Source organism: Mchenga conophoros, linkage group LG7 (assembly GCF_057382185.1).
Source record: "Mchenga conophoros isolate Kocher_MC1m ecotype Shallow Benthic linkage group LG7, M_conophoros_male_GT1.1, whole genome shotgun sequence".
Taxonomy (NCBI): Eukaryota; Metazoa; Chordata; class Actinopteri; order Cichliformes; family Cichlidae; genus Mchenga; species Mchenga conophoros.
In genome coordinates, this window is record NC_140532.1 from 2,787,796 (window position 1) to 2,806,678 (window position 18,883).

The following is an 18,883-nucleotide window of genomic DNA, read 5'->3' on the forward strand; positions in this document are numbered from 1 at the left end:
ACTGGGTTAAAGCGAGCACAGTCAACTGGAAAATATAAGCAGTTGTAACAAACGCGCAAAACAAATCTAATTTTTTTTAGTGTTATTTAATGTGAAATAATATTTCCAGTCTGTGATTTCATGTCGTTGTGTGTTGAGCTTTAGTGGGAATAAGCAGCAGGTGTAGATAAACCCAAGCGCAAGAAGAATAAGAGACAAAATCTATTTCTACCCCATCCTTTGACATATTTGCAACACGACAGTTCAGCCAAATGAAAGAATCCAAACATCATTTATTCCAGTAGCTGCGCTCCCTCGTTGCTCGCACTTTACACAGAGTCTTATCCAAGAACATGTTACAGCAGTGATGGATGCCTCGTGCTTCATTAGCTGCAGTCTGTCCTGGGAATCACTTACACAATATCAAACAGGCCAGAAATCTAATGAGGCAAACAGCAGATGGCGAGAGTTACGTCACGTGAGAAATGCTCTCATTTCAATTCAAAACATAATATCGACTAACATCCGCTCAGCGGTTCTTCTGGAGCTGCTGGTCTTTGAACATTTATTAAACACGCCAAGTATCAAGGACGGATTTAAATGAAATTCTCACAAATATATAATCGACCGAAACAGCAGAACAACAGAACGGGTGGGCGTGTCCCCATCGCTTAATCACAGTTTGCTGGCCTTCTGAAACTGGGACACGAAGCCGAGCACCTGATCTGACGCTGCGATGACCTTATTCTGAAGGTAACGCGCGCTGTTTTTAGACGTCTCGTTCAGGAAGTAACGATAGTTCACCATGATGCCGCAGGAGTTGGCCACACCCCTGGGGCTGGTGTCGGCACGCCAGTTGAGCCGCCACATTGTAGCGCCATTTTGCAGGTGGAAGTTAGCCACTGGATTGAGAGCATAGCCGCGCCGCTTCTCCCCGTACAGGTACCAGGCGCACAGACGCATCAGAACAGGCTCCAGGACGCCGCACAGTCTCTCTGAACGCATCCACTCGTTAGAGCTGAGGAGCTTGCGAAGGGAATCCACGGTCGGGGTCCCCGGGGTCGAATCGGTGGCATGTTGTATCTCCTTCCACTCTTCCTCAGAGAGCAGATCAAATGCACGGCCCTCCTTCCTGCACTGGCTGAGCAGGCCTTGAAGCCAAGCGGAGAAGCCTGGAATGGGTGACAGGCTGGAGAACTGGGCCATGACAGGGAACTCGCTCTGGAAGGCAGAAGAGAGGCACAGAGTTATACCCATGACCTATTTACATCCAGTCGAATTTCATTCATTCAAAAAGGCCTGTGCATTTCAGGCTGCAGCACTGTTTTTACAGTATGTACAATCATGTGCATTAATGCAGTAAAAGCCGTAAAATAGCCTCAACTTTTCCAAACAGGCGGAAAGAAGAAAAAAGATCATTTGAAAATCCAAACTGGGGATGCAAAGAGGAAACAGAGAGACCACGTACGAGGCAGCACAGATCTTATCTTTACTACAATGTAAAGGTCACCAGTTTTACAGCAGTGGAAAAAGGAGTGATGAACACTCACCTCAGCATCAAAACACCCACCAAAAGAAATGTTTGTTCCCAGGCAGCTGCTCGGGCCTTTAGCTCCTCAGAGAGGGACAGCACTGCAAATCAGCTCCTCTGCTTCATGATCCTGCCCTCCTGATGGAGATGGATGACCCTCTCTGTCCTTACCTCCCTCTTATCCTCTGTCCCTTGCACCTTTAATACCTGTCCTTTTCTTTCAACAGCCGCCCCCGCGTGTCTCTGCCTCCTGTTGTCTGCCCACACACGAACCAGTCACCCACCCACTCACCCATCTCACAAGTCCTCTTCCACCCCACTACCTCTCTACTTTCACAAAAACGCTCCCCCTCCCCTCCCCGGCCCATCTTCGCGCTTCGGCGTCTAGGTTGATAAGTGACGGAGCAAATGTGGCAGGCAGAGAAGTGAAAGGCTGCCGATGAAAGTGTCAGACAAACCCTGGAGGGACACGTCGCTGTCTGTGTGCCTTGTTCTGCAACATTGTTTCTATTCCTCCCTTGATCTCGACCCCCTCGGCCCCTTTTACACTAAAAGCCAACCTTCTCACTCTCAGCGTCCTGCTGCCTTTGTACTTCTTTGCACTTCCTTATTCTAACCTCTACTTTTAACTACTGCCTGTTAGGAGTGGGCAGTGTTTACAGAACAGGAAGGTACCCGAATCAGGACAGAAACAGTAAGAAAGGAGGAAAAAGAAACTGGGAGGATAGAATATAGAAGAAAGGATGGAGCGGTGCCAGAACTACGCTCCAGGGTCCAATCTACAAAGACAAGCAGGGCGTCCTCTTTACCTTAAATCACCACGGTGACCTTTTCTTTTCCCCTCTGTCATCTATCAGTCATCAGAGTGCTCCCTCTGTGCTACGCCGCTCCTCTCTTCACCTTTACAAACGCTAAAGAAGCCAAGCTGAGAAACCTCTGCCACAGCTGGCTTTGAAGTAAAGCACTGCAGTCACTCGTCAGGGTCACGGGTACGATTCCCATTCATGGAAAACTGTCCAGAAGACTTCTTGAACCAAACAGAAGAATACATTCTGCCTCCCTGAAATATCATTCTATGTTAAAGCCTTTTATAGCATGTTGGAAACACCGACTCTGGTCGAGGAACCACGTGCAGATGAAACCAGTGCTTTCACGCTCTGCCCTGAACAGGCAAACACACGTTTGTGGTTTTTCTCCCTCTTTTCTGCCATGAAGCAAAAATTTCAATACACCAGAGACGACCTGACAAACCCTCACTCGGGCTTCTCTCCGCCGGCCCTCCGTAAGTTTTCAGAATTCATTTTGAGATTTTGCTTTGCACTTCTAAAACACATCTAGGTCTGGCCCCGAGCTACGTGGCAGAAATATTAACCCCATAAGAGCCCGTCTGCAGCTTTCAACTCCTCAGTTAGAGCTTTTCTGGCTGTTTTAAGGCAGCGGCTTAAATCCAACCGTGCTTTTGCCACCAGGGCTACTCAGCTTTTTCATGACCTGCCTGAGGAGATAAGGAGTGCTGAATCTGTGCCTTCTTTTAAATCACTTTTAAATACATTTTGTAGAGACTTAGTTTATAAAGTATTTGGTATATGAAGCAGTTGATATTATCATGATGATAAATAAAATCCCTAAAGCTAAAGACAGCTAGAGCTAAAAGCTTAAATTAGCTCAGGAGGGCAGTATGTATGTACTGATATTAAATTTTACTTAGTTAATTATAATTCTTGCTGTATACATTATTAAACAGCAAGATAAATAGCATAATTAGCCAATTGTGCCACCCACGACCCTGACAAGGATAAGCGGAAGGATGGATGGATGAAACGATATATTTTTAGACATAAGTTGTAACAGCCGCCGTTTTCTTTGTGAGTATTTATTACACGGCCTGCTGGGGGAAAAGCCTGTTCTAACGTTTGAGTCTAAGGTTTATTTTTTAGCACCTGAGGCCCTTTTTTTGCTTCTCATCCGTAAACACTCTGCATACTCGTTCATGGGATTCAGTTTATTTTGAAAAGTCTCAACAGGATCTTGAGCTTTATTGTGAAAGGTTTATGTGGAAAATAAACAAGTGGATACGCGATGGTGTTACCGTCGTTGTTGCTAACGACAACGCATAAAATCAGGCGCTTGTCTGTCCGCAATGTGGTTCTATTAAATATAAGAGAAAGAGAGAACTTTAATAAATGAATATAGCCACTACAGTCACCATCAAAACCATGAAAAATATTACCATAAACAGTTTATTTTGTGACACCACGAAACAAACGATAGACGTTTTTATATATATCGTTATATCGAACAGTTATGAGATAACTAGTTACAGTGACACTGTAACTAGTGTCACTGTAACCCCTATCTGTCTGCATGAAAATGGATTTAGAAATAATTTGGAACTTTTTTCGCTCTGTCTGATCTGTTGTCTGTTACAGTTCACACCCACCTGCTAACTTCCACCTGTTCTTTCTAATAATGCTTGATCTGTTATTGTTCAGTATGTTTAATAGAGTATACAGGCAGGCAAAGATGTATACATCTATAGTAGTTCACTGCTATAAACATACAAGCAGTTATTTCCTCATTTAAACTGCCAGCTCTCTTCTTCAACGTTGCTTCGTTGCTCTGGAACGATTCCAAAGCTCAAGATCTTTAAGATTGCTTAGTGTGAGTCCCGTTCAGACCACTTTCACTTACACTTCTGCCACAGTGGCTGGACATCCTTCAGCGTGTCAAGTTTAGATTTTTCCTCCAGGAGGAGGGACTGTATCCGACTGCCAGGGTGGGTGCTGAGTCAAAAAAGCCCCCACACAGACCACACAGCCACCATCTCAGCTCCCGTATTTACAGTAGAAGGTCAATAAGCAGTATCATTTTGCTAATCAACTTTCGTGTGCACAACCCTGTGAAGACCAAAAAACCACCTCCTGACCTGAAGGCCTGCATATCTGCTCGTATGCATGCGTGCAAATAGTCAGACCAGCACTTCCAGGTAGACATTTATAACTAATAGCAGCAGGAAAAGTGGTCAAGAGGAGATGAAAGGACAGAGACAGGTGTCTCACAACTGTTAAGCTACTTTCTCTTTGCAGATAGAAAGGAGACAGAAATCTGCATTAGGAGGCTGGAAGAGCTATAACAGCACAAGTCAGAGGAAGTGAAAGAGTCTGTGATGTACCGTTATTTATTTTGTTCCAGTTCCTGTTTCTTTCGTTTCTTTTGTTTCTTTACTTTATTAAAGTCTCATTTCTCTTACACGCCTTCACGAATGCAGAATCCGCATCTTTAAGGCTTCTACAAAACAATGCAATATAACATCAGTGACGTGCGACACCCAAAGCCTTACTGCCGACGCAGAAAACACAAAACCATATCTGCGCTGCTCACTCAACCGTATGCTTCCATTAATAACAATGACAATAAGCAAACCACTTACAGACATCAAAACAGTCACTTTGTATGGATAAATAAAATGAAAACACTTTAAACCTGATTTTCTTTTTTTATGAGGATACGCTATGAAAAGCTATTTCCCAGCTGTTGATGAGAGAAGCTTTTGATCTTCCATTCAGTGTTCCAATCGTTTAACAAGTGCGAGCTAGAGTGGTCCAACACAAAGAGCTCTTCTGTGCTTATTGAGAGGGATGGATGAGATGTTAGTACTGCCTGTCAGCTGAGTACTTCTCTCTTTATGTATACATGCATTCAGGCGCTATTGCAAGTGGGAGATTTAAGAATAAAAAAAAGGATGCTAAATGTAAGAAAGTAGGTCAGCTGGACAACACCTGAAGAAAGGGAGGAGCTCTGTGCCATGTGTGCGTTCACGATAAGGCGTTATTATCTAGCTGTAATGGAAAGGTTGAGAAGCGTCACTGATGTGCCTCGCTACATCCTGGTTATATTTAGATAACACATGTTTACTTAACCTTGCTGCATCTCTTTCATTGACACTTATCTGGAATGTCATCGGTATTTTAAACAGGTACCGGCAATTTAATTAGCAGAATTAACCAAAAATGTTTTGCTCTCATCCCATCAACAGGAACACTGAGGCATTTCCAAATAATTCGATCATATCCTCAAAGACAATTCAAGTTCTAGTAGCTGCAACTGAGCCAAGGTAAACTCTGTCAGGCTAAAAATGTGAAAATGTGATTGTTTGTTGTATATAAGCACTAGGGGTGCAACGATACACAAAATTCACGGTTCGGTTCGATACTTTGGTGTCACGGTTCGATATTTTTTTCGATACAAAAAAAATGTTCATGCCTTTTTAATTTGTCATTTATTAAAATTATAAATATATATTTTAACTCAAAAGTACAGTTTTTAAATTTAATGTTGCTGAAACAACAAAGTAATAAAAAAATTAATCTGATGGAGAAATCCCTCATCTTTGGAAAAGAGAGTTTATTACAGAGAAACGTCTCTTTCCAAAATAAAAGCTATACTATACGCTTCTTCTGGGCTATATTCTCAGCAGCATATTAAACATATCAGGTCCCCATAAGGAGAATCCTGTGCTAACAGCTGTCTAAATGACTCGGGTAAAGTTTGTAGCATGCTGCTTGTTGTTTTTGTCTGCTTCCACTTGTCTTTGCACTAGGATGATGTCGGAGTAAACGTGCAGTCATATTTGTTGTGTTCCCACTAGTGCTGTCAGCGTTAATCTGAAATGACGTTAACGCCACAACACGGAAAATCTCCGTTAACGAGCTACCGCGGATCACCCCGCGCGTGGGGCTGGACGGCCAACACGTTAACGAGCTAACTGCGCTAACACACTAGCTCCCACCCATGTAATTGAGCATTGCGTGGCACATCCAACATACTGTTTTACTTTAGTCCATGACGCGCTTACCTTCAGGGTCATACGTCACATGAAAACCAAAATAGTTCCAAAGGCCAGATCTGAATGAGGGTGGGGGAGGTTCAGTTTGCTATGTTGCAACGAGCTTAGCTTCTGTCTCGCTAGCTTGCGCTGCGCTCAGTGAATCTGCGTTCGACTACTCTGCCTAGGCTGCACTGTCGAGCGCAGATCCACTGAGCGCTCCACACAGACAGCATCGTCAGAAGGAAAGTTGATAAAAATAAATTACAAATGTTGTATTGTTCGATACTTATGGGTACCGAACCGAAAGCACTGTATCGAACGGTTCAATATCGATACGAGTATCGTTGCACCCCTAATAAGCACCTGCAGCCCACATTCGCTTACCTGCAATTCACGCACCACCCTCTTGATGAGGACATTGCCCAGTTCCACCCCTTGCAGGCCAGCTTGTGTTGAAGAGATCGAGTAGAAGATAGCTGAATTGATCTTATTCACGTCTTCGTCTGAGTCCAGGGTGGCAAACTCACGAACAATACTCTGAGAAAAAAGAAAGAGAGAAGATCATTTTTTCTTTAGGCTGGAGTAAGGAAGACAAATCCTGCACTACTCATGCAGCTGTAAACCCATTTTCAGTGTTCTTAGCTGCTGAGCTGCTGTCAGGGCAAGTTTCACTACAACTATTTGAGAGCCGCTGGGGCAGAACTGTGGAAATCATTGCACAATTTTACACTGTGAAATATTCTTGGATTTCAGTGTTGTGAAAACCGCCTTTAGCTCGCACAAAAACAAAAAGAAGCGATTGCTGAGCATAAAGCTTTGTTTAAACAGGAATGTGCAGTTACAAGGCCTTGGCCGTGATGTTTCTTCATACTGGTCACGTGACAGGAGGACCGACACAGTAAATCCCAGACGTGTAACTGTCTTCTACGCTTTAATAAAGGGACACAAACCGTTACAGCAGCCTCCGGCTACTGAGTCTAACCTGTATGTTATCAGAGATGTCTTCAGTCAGAGCCACGTGGAGTACAACCAAGGGCTCTCCCGGCATGGCAGCATGGGTGAAGGCATAGCAGCGTCGGTACGGTCCCACTCTGCGCTTCAGGTCGGTCCAGTTTCTTACAGGGTGCACTGCCTCATACCTGGGAGAAGGCAGGCTCATGGTTAGCTCCAAAGTCCTTGGTTACCGATATGAAATGTTATTAGTTACACGCCTCCAGCTTAAATAATCACAGCAGCTTAAAAAAAACTCAGTGTCCTTTTTGCAGCACAGGATCCTTCAGCTCAGACGGAGGTCGACAAAAGCGGCGTCTCATTCGGGCGGCTCAAAGAACCACCACAAGTGGGTCTGATTAGCTGCGTCGAGCCAGTTAGCTTTGAATGACATTTTCCTCATTTTTCATTCAAAGATAAAAGTGTTGTGTTACTCAATTTCAAATATTACGTTTTTAATTGCAACGGTTTGCAAAAGACCTTCTTTTTCTGCTATTCTAACATAAAATAGCCAAATTAATATAAAGCTAAATACAGGCGTTACAAAGTTTTAATTAAAGTGATTACTAACATTTGTGTTTGCAAACTTTTACATCAAACTGGCTGCTGTGAAAGATCTTTATAGCAATAGCTTCACATGGGGCGCTTAATAGGGCTCCTATTTATATTATATTAGAGTATATCGTTGATTATATCGAACTTCCATCGTTGCACCATCGAGAGCATCCTGACCAACTGTATAACAGTCTGGTACGGGAACTGCTCTGCCTCGGACCGGAAGGCGTTGCAGAGGGTCGTGAAAACTGCCCAGCGCATCACCGGAGCACCACTTCCTGCCATAAAAGACATCTACAGGAAGCGGTGTCTGAAAAGGGCTGGGAAAATCATCAAAGACCCCAGTCACCCATCACATGGACTCTTCACCCTCCTGCCCTCTGGGAGGCGCCACAGGAGCCTCCGGACTAAGACCACCAGGTACCGGAACAGCTTCTTCCCCACAGCTGTCAGACTCCTGAACTCTGCCTCCTGACATCTGACCCACGTTAAACTCATGGACTGAACATACACACACCCACACACAATGGACAACTGTACCCTCAAACACACAATAATAACATGGACTGAACCACCACTCACAACCACTAGCACTTTATATAGCCTCTGTAGAAACTATCTACACCCTCACTTATCTTAACTGCACTACTGTATAGCTCTGTGTAAATAATCATTCTGTACATTCGATAATTTTTAACCCTACAACTGTTTACAACTTGCATAGTTCCCATTTCTGTATAACTGTATATCTCAGATTCTGTAAAGTTATTTATTTCATATTCTGTATAGTTTTTCATATTTATATCCTGTTCATATCCTGTACATAGCTTGTACTCACTACAGCCCACATAGAATATAACTATAAGTTATATTCTATAACTTATAGTTATAGAATATTCACAACATACCTCATACCGTGTACATTATAACATAATAGACCCATTTCTGTAATATACTCACATATCTATATTATTGCTAATATATATTGTAATATATCTATATCACTAAGCACTTCTGGATGGATGCAAACTGCATTTCGTTGCCCTGTACCTGTGCATGTGCAATGACAATAAAGTTGAATTCTATTCTATTCTATTCTATTCTATTCTATTCTATATAAACTATGTTGCGATCGTGGCTCAAGAGTTGGGAGTTCGCCTTGTAGTCAGAAGGTTGCTGGTTCGAGCCCCGGCTTGGACAGTCTCGGTCGTTGTGTCCTTGGGCAAGACACTTCACCTGTTGCCTGGTGGTGGTCAGAGGGCCCGGTGGCGCCAGTGTCAGGCAGCCTCGCCTCTGTCAGTGCGCCCCAGTGTGGCTGTGGCTACAATGTAGCTGCCATCACCAGTGTGTGAATGGGTGGATGACTGGTTGTGTAAAGCGCTTTGGGGTCCTTAGGGACTAGTAAAGCGCTATATAAATACAGGCCATTTACCATTTAGCTAATTTCACTGCAATATTTTGAGGACTGTCTCACCTGCTACCTTGTTTACCCGCCTTCTAAAGTGCACCTGATTTCTGTACAGTGGGAATAGGAAGTGAAATGACTCCCCCTAGAGCCTGGAGTAAAGCTACAGTTATATTCTAATACTAATCATTTCCAAAACCTGTAGCTGAATCTTTAGGTAAAGATAAAAGAGAGAAATGCACAGCTAGTTGGGCTGCTTTAAATACATTAATCAGCTGTAGCACCTTCTCCCAACAAGTACTTCAAACTTGTGTGTGCAAGCAGGTGCATGTGTGTGTTTTTACCTCCCTCTGTCATGCTACAGCAGCCCTGTCCACGTGTTTAAATGCTCATGAAGTTCATTTAAACACGTGGACAAGCCCGCTGTCCCTATGGTTACAGAGGAGGGGTTAAGTAAACAGTCATTTTTAAAACTGTGCTGTCTAATGTGCTTCAGGGAAGAAGAAAAAACAGCCTGCGATGCGATTCTACAGTTAAAGATGAGGAACAACACTGGGTCGCAGTGATGCCCTTACTGGCTGATCTTCTGCAGGATCTCGCAGGGGGACTGCCAGGTGATTCTCTCGAGTCGCAGCAGACCTACAGAGAACCACTCAGACAGCAAGCTCTTCAGCGCACCATTCAGGTCCTGTGGGAGAAAAAGGGGAGCGTTTAGCTGTAACAGCCACATCCAGCTGATAATTGAAACATTCGCCACATTCTTTCTGTTTCAGAGAGCAGCTCAGCAGCTGCTCTGTCAAGTAAATATAGTACAAGAAAAAGAAGGTCATCCACAATATTGAGTAATGCAAGCACTAACTAAATGTCATTTCACTGTTGCAGTGAAAAGCTGGAAGTGGAAAATAAAATACTGTCTTTTCTAGTCCTATTAAGAACTGGATAAATACAACCCTGTGACCTGTTTTATTAGAAACTCACAAAGTAGAGCAGCGCAGCAGCTGAAGTTTGTCTGTGGCGATGAACAATTCATGGCCACATCTTGGACACTGTGCCTGGATGTGTGCTCCTTTGGGCGTCGGTATACAGTTTGAATGTTTTCACATTATGAATAGTGATTTGTTCGAGCTTGCAATAAGCGTAGAAGGGGCACTTCAATAAGCAACTTGCCATTTGAAAGCAGGCCTGTCCTCCAACAAAGGTCAGACTTCATTTAAAGCAAATCTCTTGCAAACACACAAACAAGCTCACAAGGTGCACACACTCAGGCACATAAATAGAGCTTATATTGGCTGTTTCATAGGATGGCTTCTCTTCAGGCTTACTTTAATGCCAGCTTGTCAATCATAATAAAAGCTAATACAAACAAGCACAACTACAGTCACGGTGTAAAAGCCAGTGGCTGAAATTCTCCACGAGCAGCGATCGAATCCAAAGCTAACAGCATTTGAAATTCATCCCCACATATAAGCATCATGCCCCGCATTATTCAGCTGTACGGTTGAGAAGTTTCAGACTAGAAGATTCTGTTGAGCAAAGAGCAAATCAAAAGTAACCCTGAAATACAATTTTAGCAAAACTTCAATTTCGACTTATTTCATAGTATATATGTGTTCCTCAGACTTCACAAGCTGCCAGAAGGGAAATAATCTATGATAGCTGATACGCACATCAACAACACCGTGAGGGAATAGCAGCCGCTGGCTTGGGCGGCCAATTTTCACCCACACAAAAGAGAGGTCAAACTGGGATGTGTATTCCATTGACCCAGCAGAAGATGGAGTCTTTAGAAATGGAAGAGTGCATCACTCAAGGCCTCGAGTTAGGAGAGAGGGATGGCAGAAAGAAAGGGAAGGGGTAAAAAAGAAAATCCTGCAACCCATTAAAAAGAAAATGAAGCGACACTTTTGACACCGGAGCCGTATCAGTGCAGCCGAGCGCGGATGCTGTAAGGTGATACAGCCTCTGCTACAAGCAGCCTCTCTACCTCGAGCTGGAGTTATTTTGTGACTATACAGTGAGCCAGCATGAGCTGCCTGCACAAGGCCAGATGACCACTGACTGTCCAAGTGTTTCAAAGGTCAGTCAGAGCCTGCCAGTACCTTTGCTCCAGCAGGGCGCGTGCCATTTGTAAGCTTGTGCGTTGAAGGGGAAAAAATAGTCCCGCTGACACGTGCACCCCCAGGGAGCCAACTAACACGATATCCTTGACATGTCCTAACCAGTGTTGGGCAAGTTACTTTGAAAAAGTCATTAATTACTTGAAAATTAACTATTACGTTACTTTAAAAAAAACGTTTAACCCCCTGGGCTCCAGGGTATAATTGGCCATTTTTCACTACGTTTGATTTTCCCTCCACATTTCACCTTTAAAAACTATTTCCTTTGCCTTGTTTATCATTGTTTTCAGCACAACCTCACGTGTCTGAATTTACAGTCATGTTTTCATTTTGACAGACTGTATTGATCTAAAAATCAGACAAAAAACATAAAATCCGAGTAGAAAAGGTGGATTTTTTACTGTAACAACCACAAACATGTTTAATGAATCATATTTCATAACTTTAAATGCAAATATAAATTGTCAATTTTAAAATCTATGTACAACCTATGTACAAGTTTTGCAAATAACAATGTTATTTGCAGCCATTTACCTTTTATTCCTTTTTCAATAAGATGCCACAAATTGTTTGTGCCACTCCAAAAACATAATTTCTGTCCACTATAAAGGAAACATCACAGCCTGATACCTGCAGGTCTGACAGCAGCAGGTGTGTCACTCCTGTTTCTTCCTGGAGACAGCAGTCGCCTCATTGTTCTGACACACAACACAAAACTATCCACAACACTACACACTAACTACACAAGACAACACATGAACTACACACTCCAAACACGCTAAACGTCACAAATCTCTCACATCTCAAAACTCTCTCTCTCTCTCTCTCTCTCACTGTCACTCCTAAAACTTCCGCCTCTTCCTAAACAACCAAACGTCATGTTTCCATATCATTTCTTGATTGGTCGACATGGTGCATTTTTCCACCAACACCAAAGGGCTGTTTTTTGTTTTGTTTTTTTATTTGTTGCTCATAAGCAGAGAGGTCTCGAGAGGCACCTTGTTGCCTTGTCTTTAAGTGGCCATGTGATTGGCTTACCACGACTACTTTATTCTTCCTCAGTCAAACAGCAGCACTCATGCAATTGTTTTGCCCCCTGAGCTCCAGGTGTTGTGCCAAAAAGTGATCGTCGGGCAGAAAGTGATGACCGTCCGCGGGAGCGCGAAGCTGCTTAAAGCTGCAGCGCCCAGATTACTTACAGCTACTTCCTGCAGCTGATATAAGATGCAGTAAGCTGAACACAGCTTCACCCGTCTGCTTGTTGAAAAATAGTAACACGACCGCATTTTCTCGTTAGTAACGGTAATGGCGTTGTAACGATAGGAACAGTAATTAGTTAGATTACTCGTTACTGCAAAAAGTAACGCCATTACTTGTAACGCCGTTGTTCCCATGACTGGTCCTAACATCTTCCAGTTGCAGTTTGGGGCAACACAAATGAAAGGGCCTGAAGCAAAAAGGTGAGAGGGAACATCAAAAATCAATATGCAAATCCAACTAATCTAAATGAAAGAGAAACACAGCGACTCGGTCTTGGGTACATTTAAAAAGTGAATGTACCCAAGCCTTGTATGCTGTACTGTAGTTCTACAGTCATTACCATATTCTGATTGCAAGGTCTCCCTTGGTATGCACATACCTTCAACGCAGGTACAAAAAGCTTCACGTAGGCTGTGACCTTTTCTCATTTTTTAGCTCAATCAATGCAGGCGGTAACAACAAGCAAAGATTACGAGGCACCAACAAGACCAGATACAGTGCTGAGAAGAAGTCGGTACTCTGTTGGCAACTTAGACCTTTTTAAGCTACACAGGCTCTCAGTGGTCCTGGGTTATTGAGATTAAGCACATCTGAACCACGTTAGAGCAGGAACGGTGCAATCGGGGTCTTTAAAAAACATATCAGCCAGTAGCACTTAACACATGAAAACACATGATTGCAAGGTCAAAGGCATATGCACTTTCAGTGCTTTCCAAAGCAAAACGTAGAAGCTGAAGATGACTAAAGTAGGCTTTCATAAAATAGCTGCTTATGATACCAGAAAAAGACATTTTAGTTGAACTATAATAGCTTTTGATTGTGGTTTTCTAATTTTGATTCACATATTTGAGCACAAGAATTTTACAGATCAGCAGCTTCCTTTTTATGTAGTATGTTGGAGAATCGGGGGGGAAATCATTTTCATGAGCTACATAAAGAAAAATGTGGGTTTTTAACACAAAACTAAACAGAGATGTTAATGAGGTTTTATCAAATGTTGAGACTGAGAAAGATTTGCTCATTCTGAGCTTGATGCCAGCAAGCCAAACTTATAAAAGAAAAAGTGGAATTTATATAAAGGCTGGAAAGACGTGCAATGCTCAATAAAGAAAAAGTAGAAGTGAAAGAAAGTACCTCAGCGTGATGGCTTATTACTGAAAGGCATCCGTCTTTTAGCCCTTTAATAAATATAGTGAAGTACACTCACAAAGTGCCAGTACTTTCATTCCCATCTAGATTTCTTTAAAATAGCACCTTGTGCGCCTTCAAAGACTTGGAGTTGAGAGCACTGCTACGCTGTATCTTAAAGGAAGAAAAGCACCTGTTGGAACATGATTGGATTAAAAAGGCGTCCCGGAGATTTCATAAGTGAAAATGTGGAGAGGTTTACCACTTTGCGAATGACTGCACAGGCAAACAATTCAGCTATTTTAGAATAACCTTTCTCAACATAAAATTGCAAAGAATTTGCGGATTTCATCATGTTTGGTACAAAACCTGAATATAACAAATAAAAATAGGGTTGCAAACTATCAATTAATTGTGATGGCTGACTACAAAAACCAGTTCAAACTCAGGAAAGAAAAACGCTGTGCCTGAGCTTGTTTAACACAGACTAAAGTTAAATGCATGCCTGTGGTCTGAAATTTTATCTGATTGTATAGGCAGGCACTGGTCTACATCTATACCATTACTGCTGAATGATATATGCAGGTTTACTTCAAGACAATATCTTTCTTCATTGAAGACGTATGCCTGACCCAACGTTTTGGAATCTGCTGCTGGCATCAAGTTTAAAATGAGCACAAACTTATGTGACATTCTGTCTTTGGAATCCTGTAAATGAAATCCATGGTTTACGCAGTTTGAGCATGATAGCATGCTTACACAACACCAGTGGGTTATTTATAACTCCACTTTCACATCTAATCAGTCTGGGTCCAACATTGAGATCCAGCAGGCATAAGGGAACGCAAGTCAGAGGCTGACATGAAACCAACAGAAAAGTCATCCTGTAAACATACTGCAGTTGCAGGAACTGCCACATAAACAATGCATGTATGCAATTACCAGTACTTGTAACTAACAAAATCATTTTTTATGTTTCTGTTATGTTTAGTTCAGCAGCATGTGTAAGCTCTTTGATCAAGTTGATATTTTCTATGTTTAAATACGATTATTGTTGTAGTTTGAAATAAAAATGTCATCACAAATGTCAAACATTCTCTAGTTTCAGTTTCTTGGTAATCAGAATTTCCATCTTTACTTTTTCCACACCTGACCAGACAATAAGAAAAAGATAAAGCCGATGTTGTAACTGTGGAAAAATCATGAAGAATATGTTACTCTGACAATGTAAATATTCTAAAAAATGTAAGTTAAAAAAATCACAACTGCTTTATTTGTTTACATGGCACTAAGGTTCAGTTGATAGACTTTCTAGCACATTACACTGAATGACAGAACAGATATCAGAATCAAACCACTTGTGGTAATTTTATTATTGCTATTAGTATCAAATATGGGGCTTTAGATGTGAATACCTCTACAGTGTTTATATCTGTACTCTCAAACTAAGTGCACGAACTACACGCTGACAAACCCACTTAAAAATATTCCACTGTTACCACTTGCATAAGCACTGTTACACCCTAGTGTGAACTGAAAGGTGTGATTATATTGACGCCTGAATGATGAGGCCTGTGAGACTGCCTTTATGGTTAAATGTGCTGCCAGAAATGTACCATTATAAGTGGGCAAAGAACATGGGATCGGTGTAATGGGATCTTTAAGGGTTTCTTTCCGCCGCCTTTTCTTTAAAGTCCGTTTTAACTGTCTTCAAAGGATGCATTCAAAATATTCATTACATGCCTGATTAATATTCAGTTCTTTCCCTTTGTAGCTACGGCAGAGAAGTTCTTATTCAGCTATAGAATTAAACATTTGAAAGTCTTTTTTAAACACGAGAGATTTCCAACAACAGTGGAAGACAGCTCTGATCAGCTGAGCTGTCCATCCAGAACACGCAGGAAGTCTGAAGAAAGCTCTGAAATTGAGCTTGACAGTGTTTTTGTCCCAAACAAGCCCCCGTCTAATCAATATGTTAAACAATCATACACTAAGAAGGAATCAAAAAGGACTCGTTAATCACATGGTTAGTAAGGGGGAGTTAACTGGGGCAAAGGTGCACTGAACCCGTGATGAAATATGAACCGGGGGGGCAGCGCACAGGCTGCAGTGTGCAGGCGGCTATACTGTAGCTACCGTTGGATGCTGTCAGGTTATGTCACATGCAGTGTCTCTATATTGGCAATGTCAAACACATAAACGCGAAAGGTATTTCTTGAGCTCGAGTCAAGCGAGCACCCGTAGAAATGTGAACGAATATTACCCTGATGTGCGGGCTGTCGCTAGCTTTGGACGAGATTATTTCGAGCACATCCGCTCGCAGATCCACAAGAAACTTCACTCCCCCCTCGACTCTGCTTATATGACTGAACAGCTGTTTATAACGGGGAGTCAAGGTGTACCGGAGTCTGTCTTCAGCTAGCAAAATGGTCGCCAAGTCCCGTAATTGAGTGTCCAGTAGCTTCAGTGCGAGCTCCGAAACACTTTTGTGGTCCACCCCGAAGTCTTGTGATAGCTTCGTTAGGAAACAAAGTTTATCTTCCTTATCGAGACTTTTGTAGAAGTACATGAACTCCAGGCTGTTAGTTTCGGGTGGGGGCGGGGATTTGTCCCTCGTTTCGTAGGAAGGTAAAGGTGCAACGACCCTCGATAGTATCTCCTCCATACCGGAGACACCGCCGCGACTATGTGTAGAGTACCGGCGCCTGCAGCGGACGTCTGAGGCCTCCAGAGCCACTCTGAGAAGAGCCCGGTGTCGCCAGCACCTTACACTGCTCCGGAAAGCCAAAATCACGGGATGGGATGTCATTACCGGGGGGAGGTTAAGCTGTCTGGAACCCACGACCAGTTACCACACACAGGAAATCATTTCCGGGTCTCTTAAAGAGACAGTACAACAAATAAAACGCACTAACCCGGTGTTGTGCCAAAAAGTGATCCTATGGACAGAAGTTCAGTTTCTGATGGCACAAAGTTCTGCCTATAGTGACGCCTGCCAAAAACTGATGTCATATGTTTCCGTGTGTTTGTTATATGTGTAATATCTTTACTTATGTTGGTATTCGGTGGACTTCGGTAATCAGGGTTTACAAATGGGTTATATATAAAATATATAAATTACCTGTTTTTCAAGTACCTTTGTAACTCTATGTTATTGTACTTACATTATAACCAATCCGGTCCTTTTTGTCCACTTTAAATATGTTTACAGAACTATTATTATATTTGTTGCAATGTCTGCTGTCCTCTTGCCCAGATTATTCTTTAAAAAGACATTTTTAATGTCAACGAGATTTTTTTTTTAACTGCGTAAATAAAGGCTATATAAAAGTCACTACCAAAAACTGATTGCGGCTTGTACCTTCTTACAGGAATGTTGTTTGTGACTCAAGATGACTTGATATCATGAGGGATACATCTGACATATGTTTCACATATTTTAGAGCAGAGCTTCCCAAAGTGTGGGGCCCGCCCCCTAGGGGGTGGAGATATTAGCTCTTTATACAGTAAAGTTACAGTGAGATACAAATAACATCAGGCTGATCCTGCCATGATTTGTTCCCTCGGTTCAAATCACGGACAAACAGGATCCCACAGCTGTTTTTGTTTTTAAACCCATTTTGCACAGAGAGACATTTTTTGAAAAATGTATTGACAGCAATGTTGAATATTATTACACAGGAAAAAAAACAACTACACGTACAATAATCACACCGTGACGCCTCTGCCTTTCTAATGGAGGGAGAGTAACTGTGTGTATGTAAGCGTGTAAAACCTGAAGATAGTCAGATTAACAGTAACAGTATTTTGTCTCTATTTGCAATTCATCTCATGTAAACAATAACGTGCGCACAGCGTGACGTGAAAAAAGGCACATACCTTTGACTTGCCTGATGAACTCTGTATTCCTCGTCCACACGTAAACACAAAAAAGGAGTTTTAAAAGATCTCCATTTTCAGTGATTCTAAACGTCGTTTACGTGTAGCTGAAGGACCCGTCCCATCCAGGCAACAAACTGTTCCAACTTCTGCAATCTGGTAGAAGGTTCAGCATCTTCCGGGCAAGGACAGAGAGACTCAAGAGGAGCTTCTATCCCCAAGCCACCCGTGCCCTAAACACACACACCCGCCCTCTCACATCATCTATAATTGACTGAGACAGGACTCTTCCAGACACTAAACCAAGGCACAATGTACATTTCAAATTCCTCTAATTTTAAATATGTTTATATTGTCTATCCTGTAAAATAGTCAGATGTCTATTCATATTAATGTACAGAATTCACCTGCTTGCTGCTACTACTGCACATTCACCCAATGTATATACTATATATATATATATATATATAATGTTCTTCCTCTACCCCCCCCCCCCCCCAAAAAAAAAATTTTTTTTGCACATGTCGAGGAGCGTGTCAGGCTACATTTCACTGTATGTTATACTTGTATATGCATGTGACAAATAAAGAACCTTGAACCTTGGACCTAGCTGCGTTTTCAAAAACACCGGTGTACGTGCGGACGTAGCGTAAGAGAGTTAGCAGTTTAATCTCTTACTACCTGTAATTTATTGCAGGTTACTTGTATTTGTTTAATTGTTTACTAAATGTTTGAGGTGTGAAATAAACCGCAATGGAGCAAAAGTGTGGCTGGAGGATGTGTTTGTGCGTGTCCGTGTGCGTGCGCGCACTGGGGGGGGGGGGGGGGGGGGGGCAATATTTTTCTTGTAAAACAAAGGGGGGCCCAGCAAAAAAAGTTTGGGAGCCACTGTTTTAGAGCAACAAGTTATTTATAGCACAGTGACTGGAACACAAGTGAAGAGAGATGTAACATCATACAAGACCATTGTTTCATCTGCCTCCATAATGACATCTCTCACCTTATCAACAAATCCAAAGTGTTTTGGATGCAGTGATTAGAGCTGCAAAGGGTTCATCTTTCACCATCTTACAATGCTTTGACTGCAGCCACTCCCCAGCTCTCTGTGAATGGTGCTCATGGCCATTGATCAATAGTCATCGAACAGTGGTCGCTGATCAATAGTCATGACAATAATGATCAAGAAACTGACCTCACAGCCTGTTGTTGTC

The 18,883-nt window shown here is 42.4% G+C and overlaps 1 protein-coding gene across 1 annotated transcript; it reads right to left on the bottom strand.

Annotated features, from left to right (window-relative positions):
* Positions 1–255: 255 nt before the first annotated feature.
* Positions 256–16,660, bottom strand: mlycd (malonyl-CoA decarboxylase). The gene is made up of 5 exons (XM_085281499.1): positions 16,057–16,660; positions 9,864–9,976; positions 7,321–7,477; positions 6,723–6,875; positions 256–1,200 (listed from the first exon to the last, which is right to left on the bottom strand). Exons 1-5 carry the CDS (start codon positions 16,600–16,602, stop codon positions 655–657), a joined length of 1,515 nt encoding a protein of 504 aa, XP_085137625.1. The 5' UTR covers positions 16,603–16,660; the 3' UTR covers positions 256–654.
* Between the last annotated feature and the right edge of the window lie 2,223 nt (positions 16,661–18,883).

What these genes read in the sequence shown, in the direction of transcription:
- mlycd (XM_085281499.1), bottom strand. Translation starts at nt 16,602, where the DNA reads ATGACATCCCATCCCGTGATTTTGGCTTTCCGGAGCAGTGTAAGGTGC. An exon ending in ACATCTCTGATAACATACAG is followed by an intron (nt 6,876 to 7,320) that starts GTTAGACTCAGT and finishes CTTTTTTCTCAG; the next exon opens with AGTATTGTTCGTGAGTTTGC. An exon ending in GGGTGGTGCGTGAATTGCAG is followed by an intron (nt 1,201 to 6,722) that starts GTAAGCGAATGT and finishes TCTGCCTTCCAG; the next exon opens with AGCGAGTTCCCTGTCATGGC.